Source organism: Pleurodeles waltl, chromosome 7 (assembly GCF_031143425.1).
Source record: "Pleurodeles waltl isolate 20211129_DDA chromosome 7, aPleWal1.hap1.20221129, whole genome shotgun sequence".
Taxonomy (NCBI): Eukaryota; Metazoa; Chordata; class Amphibia; order Caudata; family Salamandridae; genus Pleurodeles; species Pleurodeles waltl.
In genome coordinates this window covers 494953013-494970461 of record NC_090446.1, presented here as the reverse complement: position 1 = coordinate 494970461, position 17449 = coordinate 494953013, and the positions used below count along the sequence as shown (strand labels likewise).

Below are 17449 nucleotides of genomic sequence, written 5' to 3'. Positions count from 1 at the left end.
AGGTTTATTCAAGGTTGTCCACGACATTCCCAAACTCAATTGAAATTGGGACATTGATCTGTTCAAAACATTTTTTTCCAAACAACTTCCAAATATATACCAAAGAAAGAATACATGTGTGTGTGCAGCCTCACTAACCCTGCAGGTTAATGCTGCCATACCCTCATAAGGAATTTTATTATTGATCACAGGTATTTTGAGAGATTGCACAAATGTAATATCCATATAGTTCCCTAAGGCATTTGAATCTAGGAGTCCTGAAACGATTTCCCCGTCCATTGGAAAAAGCAATTTTCATAGGAACTACTAAATGAGCAACTAAAGAGTGCATGGTATTCACTACAGATTTTGGAACTGGCTAATTCTCTTCACTCAACACAGCAGCCCCTTTCATTGCTGAGGAATCAAGTTCTCTGCTGGCTGTAACTTTTCTAGCTGTGTTGTTACTGGCATTTGATTTTTAGAAATCATTGGCTTATTTTGAGGCTGTGACAAAATGGCCAGATTTACCCCAGTACATGTAAACCTTACACACATCTTTTTTCCCCTTTTCGTCCCTTGCCATAGGACCCATCACCATACCTAATCTCATGAGTTCCGAAATGTTTAAGCTTTTACAATCTCCTACGGTTAGTCAATCTATTGAAACCTTGGTCATGATATTATTTTTCACCGAGTGTCATGCAGCTAAACAATGATCAAACTGTACAACTAAATCTGTGAACACCACATTTTTGACAGGGGGATTCACAACCTGAGTTTAGATTGTGTAACCCTTAATAAAAATCAGTAGACCTTTTTTTCTTCTGGCCAACCAGTGTAAACTGCTGGACAGTTAGAGGTCTTGATACAGCTTATTAAATCCTAATTACCTTGTTTTAAATTAAGCAATTCTCTGAATAAAGAATGAGTATGTGTTTTCCTATTAAATAACGTTTGCATTTGACCACAGAAAGTTAAAAATGTATACAGCAGTGAATCATTGCGATCAGTTAATTCGGTACTTCAGTTGGCAGCATCCCCACTCAAACAAGACAGAACAAAAGCAAAGAATATATGTTCCAGTTGTCAGTGATTGGGGAAAAGGGGAATGGAAAAAGAGAAAGAGAGCTAAACAGAATATCCTCACCTTATCTTTTCCTATTGCCAGACTGAATCTGCACTGCAGAGGCGTTGATATCAATAACAAGAAAATAGTTATTTTAGTGTCTGGACAATGATATTACAGTTCACTATTTCTTCTATGGCACGTGATACTATGGCTTGTGGCAACCTTTGTATGACCCACATTGAGTGGTTGCTGATACCACTATGACTTCCTGTAGCTGAAAAATATAAACAACCTTTCCAAATATTGTAAAGAATATTTGTAACTGTATTACCTATTCTTATATCTATAATTACCTTCAACAATTTAGAAATACGGTCAGTTCTCTGAATGATCTCAATACAACATTTTCAGAACCTATAGCATAAGGAATACTCATTTGCATGCATTTGTATTGTGCCTTCACTTCTGGCTCTATATGTTCATTTCACCACGTCTGGCAGTACCTTAATAGCATGCGTAATTCAAGTGATATAAATAAAAGTGTAGACAAGTTAATGGATGACTCCAATTCTCAACTGCAAATCAATGTCTAAATCCTTAGTCTCTAAAGTTTATTCAGGATACTTCTCTGAGAACAAGGTATTAGACAACTCTCTATGAAAATATGTTGTGTTCCAAACTCCTGCAGCAATTAAGTGTCATGATTGACTAGCAAGGAAGGCTGTGAATCTTGAGGTAGGTTCTAAGATGGTCACCACCTTAGTAAGTCTTAAGTTTCCCTTGGCACTCTCTGAAATGTTGTTTGCCATGATTCCACTTGCATTGTTCTCTTATTGATGGTGTTACAGGTGCAAAGCCACAAACCATGTTGTGCCTGCACTGTGGCTATAACAGTGACCTCTGAGTGGAAGGCTTGAGCACCATTGAAGTTTGATGGATTACTTCTCTGTATCTGCTCAGCATACACTGGTGAGCCCAGGCAATGGAACATGATAGTGTAAAGGCATGTGATCAATGTGGTGAATCGGGGGCAGAAGGCAAGAAATTAATGCAGTTTAACTATGTTGAAATGTTTACCCAATTATGGTGGTCAGGGATTAGGCTTTCTATCCATATGGTATTCGTGGTACCACCAGAACACGAAAGGCATTTTGGAACAGTCTACAAGGATCAGACGTAGTTTTAGCTAGTAGTTTGGGGCATCTGCAGTCAAGTTCTGGAATCATATCATTGTCTGGATTTGCCAGCTGAGTGTATTGGGCCAAACTCTGGTACATACTGAAAAATCAGTCTTGTACACTGCCAAAAACATGTTCCCTGTAAATGGCAGGGTGTGTTGCCTGTGTGCCGTTTCAGAGAGATTGGTTAAGAGTGATTTTGTACTAGGTTACAATTTAGCTAACCCCATGCAACTGATGTCGTTTCTAATATGAAAATGTTACATTTAAACCCCTAACAGCCTAAACCAAGGGAGAATTACACAGACTCGGTACTCATTCACTCTGCATTCTATTCCTGAACTCTGCAGGGCTATAATAATGAATGAAGTTGCAAACAGCTCTCGTGAGAGGACTTACTCAAAGAGCAAAGTGATTTGGGTTTTCAAATGTGAGTTTTGATTATAAAGCCACCTATTCACAGTCAAATCTTTCCCAAGCCCTGCACGAGTCCATTCTCATTTGAGGCAGCAGTGACCGATCTTTCCATAGGTGCTTCATGACATTTCATAAGTTTGCCACAAAGAATTGTAGGCTAACCTGCCAAGCACCAATCTTTCATCCCCTGGTGCACCACAAAGGTTCAAGTGGTATTAGACATAAGAGCTCCACTCTGCTCTGCTGTCCCACCCCAGGAATCCCTATTTTTTTAAACCCCTACGGTAAATAACATCAATGGTGTGTGTTGGAAAAGGCATGCTCTTAGTCAAAACCTACCTTGCTTTAATCCAGGTTATAACCATACTTTTTCGTGTTCTTGTGTGGATATGTATCCCTGAAAATTGAGACGTTCCTAGCCAGCACAGAAATAATGAAGATTTTACCAAGCACAAAGACCTGGATATGTATAGCCCTAGCCATTGTGTGTAGACCAAGCTCTGCACTGGAAGGTCCTCTTCTGTTTTAAAACCCTGAGCCTGCAAACATTCTCACTGCTGAGAGGGATAAGGAAAGTACGACCAGGAAAGGCCAGCATGCCCCCTTCTGCAGTGGGAGAAAGCCGCTGCGTACGACAGAGACCAACAATGTTACCCCTCGGGTTGGATCGCTCTCAGAGCACGAACTCAGCATGGCAGGACTATCCAGTGAATGGAAGTCCCTGTTATATATATGGCCTCATTGTGATATTCAGCTAAATGCAATGTGTCCAGAACTATTTTTTCTGCAAGCCCACTTTGTGTATTTTTCTCTCCTCTCCCTCGGGTTTCCCGATATTTCCTCCTTAATTAATTTTGGACCAGTTCTGTTAACGTTTTTCTCCTGCCCCAACTAGTCAGGCCCTATCATGGAAAGCTCAAGGAATCGATTTTTCTCTTATCCCACCCAAGGACTGACCATTCTTTGAAGTGACACCCCATTTCTAGGTGCTATTTGGTAGTAATACTTGGTTTTAGATTTATCAAAGCCGTCAGAGGTCCATGTTTTTCTTTATTATTTTTTGGGCTGCAGTCAAACTTTTGTTTACTTTTCTCATGTGTTAATAGGCTTCCTCGATTGCTGACCTGCACTATTTTGAGTGGCGTACATGTGGCATAACGAGGTGCACCTAACCTGTGCTTAACATGCCCAAAAAAGTGCAAGGCTTCAAGCTTTTCTTACGCACCTGCCATGGCGCTGCCTAATATATGGCATACTCTTGATTTCCACCTCCTTTTCCTTTCTTGCAGGACCATACTCTTCTGGTCTCTTTAGCTCACCCCTTAGGGGGTTTGGGCCCACCTGCAACCACAGCACAAATCGGATAATGCATCTAACTGAGAGATCCCAGTCCAATAAAAGTGCAGCCACTGAGGATATGAGACTGAGGCCGCTCTGGTAGTGTATGCTACACCACTGCGTTACGGCGCCTCACAACGGACATTTCCGGCACCGTTAGTTCAGCCAAACTAGCGTGTTGGTTTAACATGCAGGTCTGAAACACCTTTGAGATATCTAGTCGGTGGGTCCAGTATTTCTGTGTATGAACAATTAAAGCAACAGCACAGACTCAGAAACCGCAGAAGCTAGAAAAATAATAAATATCTTTATTTGTAAAAAATAACGTTTGAACAAAATCAGCAGCAGTATCACACAAAGTGTACATTCACTGTGACAACATAGGAAAGGCAACTGCGTTTAAAAAAAAGAAAAACTCAATCGTCCTCAAGCACATTGAAATAAAATAACATTCAAGTAACATTTTTGGTCGACATTTCTAAAAAATAAATACGAGTGCATTGTAGTAAAAAAAATATCAATAAGTACAAGAAAATAAATATTATCTCCAATATATTTACACGTCTTTTAGAAATAACAGTTTAAAACACATGTAAACTGCTTCCTTCATAAATTAGACACTTATTAAATATGTTATCCGTACGTACCGTACACATATTATTACATATAAATCATGTTAGAAATGACAGAAGTGCATGATTCAAGTGAGTAATTTCTGGTGTGATTGGTTAATGTGCAGTGTCCACTATTCCTTGGCTTTACAAGGAAAAAAGCATTTCCTTGTATTTCGAATTTGCTTTCTGTATATTTGAATTTGGTTGTATGAAGCTGAAAGGACACTGACAGTGGAGCATGTTCCCTTTTCACACCCTAGAATAGATCTTGTGGGAGAGACGCAGAGGGTGGATGGATAAGCAGTGGTACAAATGTTCCCGTTATCTGCAACAGAGGATACTTAGGGCACATAAAACATATGTATATAGAATCGAGGATGAAACCAGTGAACAGTGGCAAAGGGTTTGCGAAGAAGATAAACTGAGAAGGTCCTTCATAATCGAACAACTTCATCTAACCTCACATCCCTCTATGGATATGATGTTATCAAGCATAACAATTTCCTAACTATACCTTTATTGCATTTATTGCTCACTTGAATTAAAACAGCTAGCAAGCACACATTGTACAGAGGTAGTAAAACAGTAACTGCATGAAGGACTGTAGGCAAAGCTCCTTCATCCTTTGGGATTCGTGTCATATGTTGAATTGAAGACATGCTTGCGATACTGATTTCTGCTTCTAAATAGGATATGTAAGAAAGGCATAAGGCTTAAAGTAACTGATAAATAAAAATAATGGGTAATACTTATAACAAAATTATCATTTTTAAAACGTCTGTACTAGGTAGATTGTTGATTCTGTAAGCTTAGTTTGCAAAGTTCAACTAATTTGAAGGAACCTTTTAGGCAATATTTAATAATCATGGACAATGTGTGAGTGGAAGATCTAAAATTTTGAATTTTAGAAATTATCAATTAGTAATCATTCTATTACATAATAGTTGAACTCTGCTAATGCTTAGTTTTAATGTTGCACCATAACATACTTTTTAGATATTAATATACATTTTTAATTTTGTGTTGAGATACTAATTCTTGACTCTAGACAGTGGGATGTCCAAGAAAGTTGGAACATTTAGAATTACAGAAAAATAATGCTAATGTAAAACTCAATTACATAAAAGGTCAAAGATTTTGTATTTTTGTTATTTTCGCATATTTAAACATTGTCGATGATTTTAAAGTGATTAAGAAAGTCACAGTATTTGAAATCTGAAAACTAATATTGGTTAAATTATATTTATGTTTTTGTACAGTGCTGCAGACCACATATAAGTTGCTGCAGGTTTTTTCAAATCGGAGGGTAAGGAGGCTATACAAGTGCTAAAGGATGTGATGGTTTGTCCTTCCAGAGCATCACTGAGGAGAAGGGAGAGTCCATGCTGATTTGCAGGCTTAAAAGGTTAAATATGCGTTCGCATTTCCCATGTTTGTTAATTTGATATCATTAAGGCTCCAAAGTGTTGAGGGACGGCTGAAATACTAACTGCTAAATCTGACAGTGTGTGCAAGAAAGCTGTATCATTGCAAATTCTAATACAGTTTTTTGTTTGTTTTAAACAGTGAGTAACTTTGTAGTCTATTTTATAATTTACAGTTATTGAAATATGGACAAGGGTCCTGCATTTATGCGCATTGTAAACATTATAGGAAAAGCAATCAAAAGACACCCTTTTGGGAGAGGAAATGAAGATTTGTAAGAAGTGAAATACAAAATAAATACATTCCTAACTTAAATACCTTACTAATAAATTACTTTAGGCACTGTGGCTTTCTTGAACAATATCTATTAGAGTGAACAGGAATCCTTCATATCTTCACCTGGCTCCCATTTTCTGTACCCATCTGGTGACCGGTTCCTTGCGAATTCCGTGGATCTTATATTTATATTTATTGGGTAGTTTTCATGTGATAGCCTTGAGAAACCTTGTGATCTGAAACTAAAATGACCAGTCAAAAATCCAATATGACTGGAGTGCTGTCTCATCCTGAGGTGAAGAAGGTGGTCTTCTTAACCAAATTCGGTGATTTGCCAATGTTCTTCAGATGCACATCCACATCCTGCTTCAGAACCAACTAGCATGAGCGTCCAACCCATTTGAATGTCTCTATCTTCTTGTTGTTCCGTCTGTACCCTGGAAGAGGGCTGGACACAAAGGTAATTCAGCCATCTCTAAAAGCATAAGTGCACTTGGTGATGACATAAAGCTCCATCCAGTTGGGCAGGTGACAAGCTCACTGGCCCTCCTTCCACATCATGACCGTTCATTATGGAGTGCTTTGACCCTGCTGAAGATAACACAGCCTTACTCCAACATGCCATCTTGTTGCCTGGTTCTGTGAACTTGATCCTAAGCTGGATACTTGTCCTTGAGGAATGAGAAGTCCCGCACAGACCGGTCAATCCAGTTCATGTACTCCCGGCAGACCACATAGCCCCTCACCTTCTTCTGGAACGTGGAGATGCTGAGGGAGGCTGCCATAAGGGGGTCGGTGACGGGAGACCCAACAATGCCCATCCGCTTCATGATAGTGCCCAGGTTGCTGAGGATCCCTTCAATGTTGGCCTGAGCAGTCGTCAGGAGGGTCAGCAGGGAAGCCTTGTCTGGGTTCAAGCTCCGCTGGTCATCTTGGACAAGCTGTAGAAACTCGGAGAGGATGGTGTAGGCACTGAGGCTCCTGGTCAGCCGGTCGGCGTCGCTCAGGGCTCTCCATGCCCGGTAGGGGATAGCAGCAGTGGGCAGGCCGGTGATCTGTAACTCAGGGGCGCTGAAGCCTGGGTCACTGAAAGGGCTTCCTTGGAAGGTCAGCTGTAGCAAGATAAAAGCGGAAATGTGTTAAATTGTGTTCTCATCAAAGTGGAATTCAAGAGAGCTGTAAGTGAGGTGGACAGCGTTGGTAACGCCGGAGGCTGAGGCGGATAGCAAAGCGTGAGGCTGGAAACGTCGGCCATAGGTGAGTCTGCAGGCCGGGAGTAAGGCTGGAGCATGGGAATTAGGCGGGGGCTTGAGGACTGTGAGTGAGACCACCGGTTGTGAGTCAGAGGCAGCATGCTAATGCGGGAGAGTATCCCGAGCCTAAAGAAGACTCGGGCTGTGAGTTAAAGCGAGGGAGTGATTGGGCGCTGTGAATGGGACTGACGTCAGTAAGTGCTCTGGGGTGCTGCTAGCAAGGCAGCAGGGCGGAGGAGGTAGCGCTGCACCCAGCAGCAGGAGACGGCTGAAAACCCTGGCAACTTTCTCAAATACTCAGAGCTGGAAGCAGGTCACACCCCGTGGACGACAGCCAAGCTCCTGGGAAGCCCCACACACCCGGAGTTAGAGTTAAGAAATGCGCGAGCTCCTGGTGAGGCAAAAGTTCCGCCTAAAAACTATATTGAAGATGGAGAAATGGATTTCATGGTTTGACTGCAGAGGAGCGGGAGAGGGGCGAGTGTGGTTCTGGGAAGAATTAATGCTGAAAGGGCGGTGGTGGTTGAACGAAGGAATAGAGGCCTCGAGTGAGGTTGTGAATAAAGTTTATTGCTGCAAGGTTGAGGGCTTTGGCGAAGGCTAGAGGGTGCGAAAGGGGCGGGAGGCTGCGACTCGGTCTGAGGCCTGTGAGCGATGCTAGTGGTTGTAAATGACGCCAGTAGCTATGGGTGCGCCCCAAGGCTGTGAAGAAGGCCGGAGGCTGGGAGCTGTGGTTAAGAGTCGAGGTTGTGAATCAAGCTAGAGGCTGGGAGCGAAGCCTGGGCTGCGGGTGAGACTGGAGGTCGTGAGTGAAGCTGAAGGCAGAGATGGAGGCCGAAGATTAGGGCGGGTTGGGGGTAATAATAAGGCCGAGACCGGTGCCAGGCTGGGTGTATTATCTGGATTGGTTGTTCCCTAATGGTCTGTGGCTGGCGATGACGCACCTGCCCCGTCAGTTGGGTGGTGGTGCGGGGGGGGGGAAGAGGAGGGGTGAATGTTTTGTGTGCACACGGGTTGAGACGGTGAGTGAGAAACGAGCTTGTAGGTGAAGTAAGCGACTGTGATGGAAGGCATGGGTCAACGAATCCGCCGGGGGTGGAGGGAGTCTGAAAGGCCGGGATGGGGTTTGGAGTCTGTGAGTCACACTACAGGGCGTGACTGAGGTCAAAGAATGGAAATGCAGAGATAGACCCGGGGGCTGAGTCAGTCTGAAGGCTAGAAGTGGTGCAGGAGGCTGTGACTTAGGCGGGAGGCTATGGGTGCGTTCAGGGCGGGCAGCGAGAGAAGGAGTCTGGGCGGCGGAAGAATAATGCCAGTGAGCGCGGCTCGAGGCTGTGAGTAGAGGGTGCGAGCGAGTGGGAGGCCAGGACAGCGGCTGAGAACATGGAGCGTGTGAGGAAGACCATGTGAGTCAGGCTGGACGTTGTGAAACCAGAGGATGCGAGTGAGGAAGAGGGAAAGACAGCCCTGTTGGCTTTCGTAATCACACATTGAGCGCTGGATCCAGGCCAGACTCCGAGGGGTGCCAGCGGACGGGGAGAGTGGTTCTCCAGGGAGTCAGCAGACAGTTACCTCAGGCGCTGTGCACCAAGCGAGGCAAAACAAGGGGCCCTGGGATATACTATTCTTGGTCAGAGTGTCTCTGGCTTTCTTGGCTAGACACTTAGGAGTATATTTATACTTGTTTTGCGCGGTATTTGCGTAATTTGTTTAAACACAAATTCGGTGCAAAACTAATTCCATATTTATACTTTGGATTTATGGAGTTAAAGTCATTTTTTGGATGTGGAAACCTACTTTGCCTCAATGAGATGCAAAGTAGGCATTCTCGTGCAAAAAATGATTCTATAGCAGTGGTGGCCCGACCTTTAGGGTGGAGGGGCCACACCCCCCCCACCTTTTGCCCCTCATAAAGAGTGGCTGTCAGGCTGAACAAAGGTCAGCCTGACAGACACTCTATGTTCAGCTCAGGCAGCCAGGAGCAGACATGCGCGATTTGCACACCCTCCTGGCTGCCTGAGCTGAACTTTGCAGGGCTGAGGAGATCACAGCTCCTATGGGTGTGACCTCTTCGGCTCAGCAAAGGTGCCTCGAGGCCCTCCCCTGGGTGACGAGGAAAGCGTCACCAATTGACACTCTCCCTGGGCGCTTCAGGTTTAAGCCCTGAAGTGCCCAGGGTGAGTGTCAATCAGTGACACTTCATCACAGAGTGGGGTGGGGTCAGCCGTCTCATTGACCCCATCCCACTCTGTGACAAGGCTGGGACTGCTACCTTCCCTCATTGGCTGACCTAAGGTCAGCCAATGAGGGAAGGCAGCAGTCCCAACCCTCCTGGGACCTGGAGGCTGAAGGTAAGTGTGTGTATGTGTGTGATGTTTTAAATTGAATGTTTGGTGCGTGTGTGCATGTTTGAGTGTTATGAGTGTTGTTAATGGATGTGCATGCGTGTGTGTGAAAGAATGAGTGTGTGCGATCTTTTAAAATGAATGTTTGGTGCGTGCGTGCATGTTTGAATGGTATGAGTGTTGTTAATGGATGTGCATGCGTGTCTGTGGGAAAGAATGTGTGTGTGTGTGTATCCCGCCCGCCCCCCTCCTAAAGGTGCCGGCCACCACTGCTCTATAGCCTTAGCGCCATATATATCCCCCCATTCTAAAATCCCTCACAAGGAGAGGAGGGGTCAAATAATGGTGGAGAGCTTGCTTTGCACCATTATTTAACACCTGGATCAGGGCAGGCATTAGGGGACCTGTGGGACACCGCGGAATGAGCCCACAAGTGCCCTCTCCAGGCCCCAGGGACACCCACACCAGTGGGACAGCGGAGAATGGGGGACCCCATCCCAGGTAAGTACAGGAAAGTATTTTTTATTTTTAAAGTGCCATTGGGGGCCCTGAAATGGGCCCCCCTACATGGGACTGGGTTCTGTGGCCATGCCCAGGGGACCCTGGTCCCCTGTGCTGGCTGTTGGGTTGGTGGGCATGACTCCTGTCTTTTCCAAGTCTTTTCCAAGACTGGAGTCATGTGGTATAGATGGTTTTGCGTCAGAAAATGACACTAGGCTGGTTAGTCATTTTTTTTTTCACTCTAACCTGCCTAACATCATTTTTTGGTGCAAAACCCCTCCTCTTCCATACCTCCAGCCCCACCTGGCTAATGTCATTTTTAGGATTGAACCTGCATAGCATGGACTTGCACATGCGTATCGCTTGTGAGACGCTTTAGTAGTTAGAAAAGGGCTTGGAGCCCCGTCCATGTCACGTCAGTGTCTTTCATTGGTTTGTGGGCTTGCCTTTTAAAATCTGCTTGCTTTCATTAGTGGAAGGCATGTATACGTCATGCCTTTTCAGGTGGTTAGCCCTACTCGAGCGCAGTAACCAGGTACTGAAAACATACAAGGCTCGCTGTTTTCCGTCCTGTTTGTGGACTACTTTTGATCTTTTTTCACAGCGCGATCTCGCTTGGCAGTAGTCAAGCGCTTTGCATGACATCGACCCTATTACATAGTTAATTGCACTTTTGCCGGTTACGTAGATAATTGCACTTTTGGTGATAGGTTTCACTACGTATGAAATGTAGCTGCGCGATTGCGCTTTTTTCCCCATTTAATGTGGCAAGAAAAATCCGGTTGGGAGTTTACAACTGCTAATAGCTCTAACTCGGAGAAATGCGAGACCCGTTGCATTGCAAATGCTTGTTTTTTATGCTAGCCTACCCTTTGCACCGGCTTGCACCATTCCATAAATATGGTGTCCGGCCGGTGCTCAGAAATGGTGCAAGCCAGTGCTAAACTTTTTGGTGCTAAACTGCGTTGGTGCAGTTTTGCACCAAAAAGTATAAATCAGGGCCTTAGGACGGTAGGACCCCCGGATGAGGGTGACATGCACACAGCCCCTGTGTGAAGGTGAGATGTCCATGCCCCCTGTGGGAGGGTGAGGTTGTCATAGTCTCTATAGGGTGGGAGTTTTGCTCCCTGTGGTAGGATGCTGAGCTCTACCTCGTTATGAAAGAGTAAGATGTGTTGGATTCTCGGTTTTTGCGCTAATCGCTCACATGACAACATTGGAAACACATAACAGGGTGTTTCTGCCGCAGAAAAAAGACAAATCTTGAGTGCTTGAGGGCTTCCCTAAATCACCTCACAAACGAAGGCCTATGAGGCGTTGGCTCGCCTCAAATTGAGTGATGACAGCATGGTATTGACAGAGTTTACGTAGAAATGGCAAAACATATCAAACGAAGCGCTGTTTACAAATAGTTATATGTTACTGTCATGTTAGCATCTTATTTCTCTTATTCGACATTTCTCTTAAAATGCCCCCACTAGAACGATAGCCCATGGACAAGTGAAGTTAACATCAGCAGTCTTCTGTCGCACATTTGGAAGACACTAGCTCGAAGCAAACTGGAGGTGCTGGGAACATCCCAAAAATGATGCAGACATCCTCATATGTGCCCTGTCTATGTGAAACTTTTATAATACGTTTGCAAATACAAGTGTTAGTATTACCCAAGTTAGTGGTACTGTTGTATGGACTTTGGAAGGATAAGAAGCTGAGTTGGCCTTGTTGAGATTCTAATCAGTGTCCCGCCAGAGATGCACCTAGGTCATCAGCAACTGTTCATCTAGATCCTACTGCCAACAAACACAGGAAAGACTCACATGCATCGCCTACTGAGAGAAGAAACGTTTATGATTGGCCCTTGGTCGCCAGGGGTGATAGCAGGCTGTCAAAGTAATTTAACTCAACTCATTCTTGATCTGTTTGCTTCAGCTTCAGATAAAAGGGAAGTTTGGTCCATAGCCCTCATTAGCGAATATGACGACAACTCCCTCAGCCACACCACGTCTACAGACCCTGCTAGAGCGCTAGACATGTTATCAGGATGTCAAGGTCTTAGATATGGTGCCGCTGGGATTTGAATGCCCAAGATGGGGTATCAGTGCATTTCTAGGAGCCCTAAATAGGGTGTTAACAGGATTTGAAGGCCCTAGGCACTATCTTATAAAGGTCCTGGATGTCATTGAAAGCCCCCCAATGACAGAATACTGGCTGTAGACCCTCAACACAATGGTGAGAGGATTTGAACACACCCAAGTACTGCATTATGGGATAGGAGACCCCTGGATCTGGGTTTAAAGGTTATGAAGGCCTCAACTTATTAAGACGCTAGTCACTGTGCTCAAGGGCCCTACACGTGGTAATAGCAAAATTGCAACTTTTGAAGGCACTTGACATAGAGTTAAAGAGATTCAAAGACCCTCGGCACTGTGTTATGTGAAACAAAGTCCCTAGACGTGATGTTTATGGCATTCAGAGGACTTAATCGTTGGCACTGGCCGAATTGGAAAACGTTGGAAGTGATGGTAATGAGCTCCAAGATCACGGCTGCAGTGTACATGGAATATGAACATGGAAGGGGCAGATTTAATGGGATGCAAAGGAACCACCCAGTGTCTTAAGATTTGTAGGAAGTTGATGTGGCATAAATAGCATGAAAGGCCCTGATCTAGCTGTAAAGACCCAGGCGTTTCTGTGCCCAAGACATGGTTTTAGTGTGAAGTAATGACTGTAAAAGTAGCGTCAAAGGGTTTAAACTATCCTAGACATTAGCTAAATGGATTTAAGGACCCTGGACGTGCTGTTCAAAGGTTTTGAAGGCATTAGATGTGGTAATAATAGAACATGGAGGCCACATATGTGGTGTTGATAACATTTTAAAACTCTGAAAGTGGTATTAATGGGGTACGAAAACCCTTGGCATGGAACCATCTGGATCTCAAGGCACTAGATATGGCGTCAATAGGATTTAAAGACCACAGTTGTAATATTTACAGGACGGGCCTGTGATTTTAAAGGGTCAACCTACTGCTAATACATTATTGTAAAGTGCATTCCCTCCCTCTTGTGCACCCCCCCCTTTTTAACTTACGTAGGTGCTTAGGAGAAGTGGGGTGCCCTCCTGTAGTCGCGACACCTGGTTGAAAGTCTGAGCAATGACTGGTGCAGCCCCTTCCGGCACTGGTGCTGTCCGGGCCATGGAAAAGAAGCTCCCAGACACGAGCACGCAGAATGCTGTGGAGTGAAAAAGAGACAAGCTGGTAAATAAGAGAACCATTTTTGACTGAAAATCTTGTTGATCTTTTACTTTTTATTGTAGACATTCGTCGAAAAATAATGGGGAAAAATGTAATGGGCACCTTAGCCGAAAAGTAATTCAGAGAAAAGCTTGCGGCCTGATTTTTAGCCAAAGTATCTATGGCGTTTCCCCACCTGTGCTGCTTGTACGCTTACTTGGTTTGGAACACGGCCAGTACCAGAAAAAGTTACTCCCAATGTGTCTAATGACCCGCGGCTCACTCTTTCACACCTCTCTCTGCGCTCTCCCTTTCACTTGTTGAAAAAGACTTTCACTTCAGTTGCCTCTAAGGCACTCCAAAGCCGCCTGCTGGTAGAATGCGTCACCAGAGGAGATCCCTCGTCCTTAACAGCATGACAGAGCAGAGCAGACCGTCGTATAGACACAGCATCTCCTAACATATTATGTCACGCCATCCTTCAGGTGCCATTTCAACCACTGGGAGTTGCAGTGTTTATAAACCCCAGTGCATAGCATAACATAAAAACGCACATACTAAATGACAAAATAACATTTCAAATATAACAACTGAACATTACAGGCATAACTGGAGACGAAACAGATAGAATGGAATGTAACATACTAAATCAAAACTCAAAAGTCAGGCAGTCAAAGCATTACTCCCTCCTTTACTCACGTTTTACCAGTCATCACAAAGATTCGTTGCTCGAAGACATAAACATACACAGAGTCTAGAAGTTTTCTATGGCCCAGACTCTGGGGTGCCCATTCACCAGCCATCAGACTATTTCCTGACGACCCAAACATGAAGAAATGTATACAAACTAAGCAAGCTTATGAGCAAAGACTGAGATGGTTACAGGTAGCGACTGAGAAATGACTCTGCGTGCGGGCCGCAACGTGTTTTTTTCTATCTCCAGCACGTGTTTACCTGCTTAAAGCGCCTTGAATATGAAGTCACTTTTAGTGTGCGCTAGAACACGGCCTACTCCCCGCGAGGAATTGTAAATCACCGAAATATCCAATGAATTATGCGCATTTATCTGTACAGAATAGTGTTCTGTTATCTCCACCTAGGAGCATGCCTCAAATAAATGACTTATCACGCAAAGCACACATATCATACTATATCACTACTTCGAAAATCTGGTTTTATATGACATTCAGAATAGCACTTTTTGCAGTCTGTTGGGGCTTTCAATACCAGTTGTTAGTATATTAAATGGCGCCAGCTTGTCTAAACTCTATATGTTGTTATACCTATGTACACAGTTCCGTATAAAGTTATAGTTCTATGTGCACTGTTGTATAGCCACATACCATAAAGCAGGATATAATTAGAGCACAGGTGGTGCAATAGTCACATCTGTTATTATTTAGGTGCTACTAAGTTGCCGGACTCCGGCAACGATTGCTATGTTAAAAAAAAATAGTTATTGTAACTGACTCGCACACCTCTCACTCAGCCTCACAGCTGCGCATACTCACAGAGAGGTGCACCCAGGACAGTTCTAGCGTGCTGCCACATGTCCGCCTCAAGGCGCTGGCTGGGCTGTCAGGGGACTGGTAAGGGGCCGAGATGGGGCACGCTGGCCGGGTTTGGGCTGTCTGACTATCTCTCCATGCTTCTTGGGGGCCCTTTATACCCCTGCCATCCGTGACCCACTCCATGTTTCCGAATTCCCCTGAACACGCCTTCACCCTGCACCGCGCCGTGTCCGGGCACACACCTGAGGGGGGAGGTGGGGGCACCCGCCGTCCTTTAAGTTCCTTCTTCCTTGAGGAGGGCGGCCGGTGACATCACACTCCCCAGGGGCCGCCTTTCGGGGCGGAAAGAGGAATTAAAAAAACAAAAGGCTTCAATAGCTGCAACTCAGCCTGCACGCGCGTGCGAGTGAGTGCGTGTCTGAGTGTGCGCGCGTGGGCGGCGCTCGCGGCCCGTTTGTTCATAGTGGATTCCTGAGCAATGAAGCAGGCCGCCGGGGCGGGGCCCGGGACATTCCCGGACTCCTCGTCCTCCTTTAGTGAGGCGGCCCTTCAGCGCCCACCTGTGGTTCGGTTGCGCTACCGCACTCCACGTGGGCCTGTGGCAAGACGAACTCTACACCCCTGCTGTGGTGCTGCACAGCGCGGTGGTACCACTTGGATGGTAAACGCGAGTATGAGTAGAGTGGCTTAAGCCGGCGCCAGAAGCACCTCTCAAATGGTAGTAGTACCAAATGGTGCAGCATAACGTTACAAAACACCCTAACGCATGGCAACGTAACTCACTGAAAGATGCACGGTATTACCCAACATCAAAAGCATGGTACGGCGAAACAAATGCTTTACATAATATAGCATACCAGAGCACCACATGGCATTACACAGTAACACTACATATTTGCATGCATTTAATATCATCATCAGTAAGAAGCAGAACAATAATAAAACTGAGCACCTTTCCTTAGCATCCTTCCCCTCTGCATCCGTACTGTTGGCTGTGTTTAGTCATATTATCGACGCTTTAAAACTGCCCCTTCCGTATGCGCTACATAAAAACATTTAGTGGCAGATACTTAAACCAAGTTGACCCATATCTCGCTTACTGCTATAGGCACTACCGATCCAACCTGGTCTCCAGCTTTATCCTTGCATTTCCTGTAGTACCGTTCAGGCCCTGGCATACGTGGAACACAGAGAGATAGCGGTTTGAGGCGCAGTTGTGGAGAAGAGGGACGGAATAGCTAGGGGAAGAATGAAGGAGCAGGGTACGGAATGGGGGGACGGCGGCAGAAAAGAGGAGCGGGAAGGGGGCTTTGGAAAACGGGATCCGAAGCGTGACGTGGACGTCTTTGTTGTAATGTGGGTACCGCCGCCGTCGCCACCGCAGATTGCAGTTCATAGCTGCTGAGAGGAGGAAAGAAACTGAAACAAACAGTGCCGTGTACTCAGAATAAGAGGTAATGGAGATATTTATCTGTTTGAGTCTGCTGGTGAAATAGGAGTGGGTAGGTTGAGGAGGATGCAATGGGGAGAGAGGGGACGAGGGATAATGCGGGCGAAAAAAAGGAAAGTAAGTAGGAACAAGAAATAGCAGATAGATAAAAGAAAACACGAGAAAAAGGAAGCGAGATATGAATAGCACGCGAGGAAAAAATGGTGAAAAAACTTACTTGAAAAGATAGACGTAATACCAAGAGATAAAGCAAGAAACAAAAAAGGAGTAGATCAAAGGAAAAGTATGCATGAGTAATATAAGAAGTGAAGAAAGGGATCGTCAAGATGAAAGAAACAGTATGATACAAAGAAATAACGAGAGGAAATTAGAGCAATAATGTGAAAAGATTGTGAAAGAATGATTGTAGGACGAAATGGGGCAAGTCATAGAGTAACAGATTAGAAAGAACTGAAGAAAGGAGGGCACTAAAATACTAAGATATTAAGACGGAAGGAAGAAAACTCAAAAGAGTCAAATAAATAAAGCGAAGTAAACAGGGTAAAAGACAAGGGAAATAATAAAGAGAAAGACATTCAATGAGAAATAAGGAACAAGGAATCGAGAAAACAGTTAAAAACACACAGGTACAGAAACAAATAAGAATGGTACAGAAAAAAAAAAGAATAACTCCCAAAACACAAACGGAAAGAAAATTAAAGGAACATAGGTTGGACATATGTCTTATGGATTAACAGTTCAACAAAGGGGGTGAATAAATACGTACTCTTTCCTGTGTCACAAAAGAGGACAAGTATTGGCAAAGACAGTAGGTCTTGGTAGTGGAATCTTTACCTTTGACAATTATATTTCTGGAA

At 44.5% G+C, this 17449-nt stretch overlaps 1 protein-coding gene across 1 annotated transcript; it reads right to left on the bottom strand.

Annotated features, from left to right (window-relative positions):
* Positions 1 to 4272: 4272 nt before the first annotated feature.
* Positions 4273 to 15514, bottom strand: LOC138304256 (cardiotrophin-2-like). The gene is made up of 3 exons (XM_069244158.1): positions 15143 to 15514; positions 13487 to 13629; positions 4273 to 7411 (listed from the first exon to the last, which is right to left on the bottom strand). Exons 1-3 carry the CDS (start codon positions 15180 to 15182, stop codon positions 6953 to 6955), a joined length of 642 nt encoding a protein of 213 aa, XP_069100259.1. The 5' UTR covers positions 15183 to 15514; the 3' UTR covers positions 4273 to 6952.
* Between the last annotated feature and the right edge of the window lie 1935 nt (positions 15515 to 17449).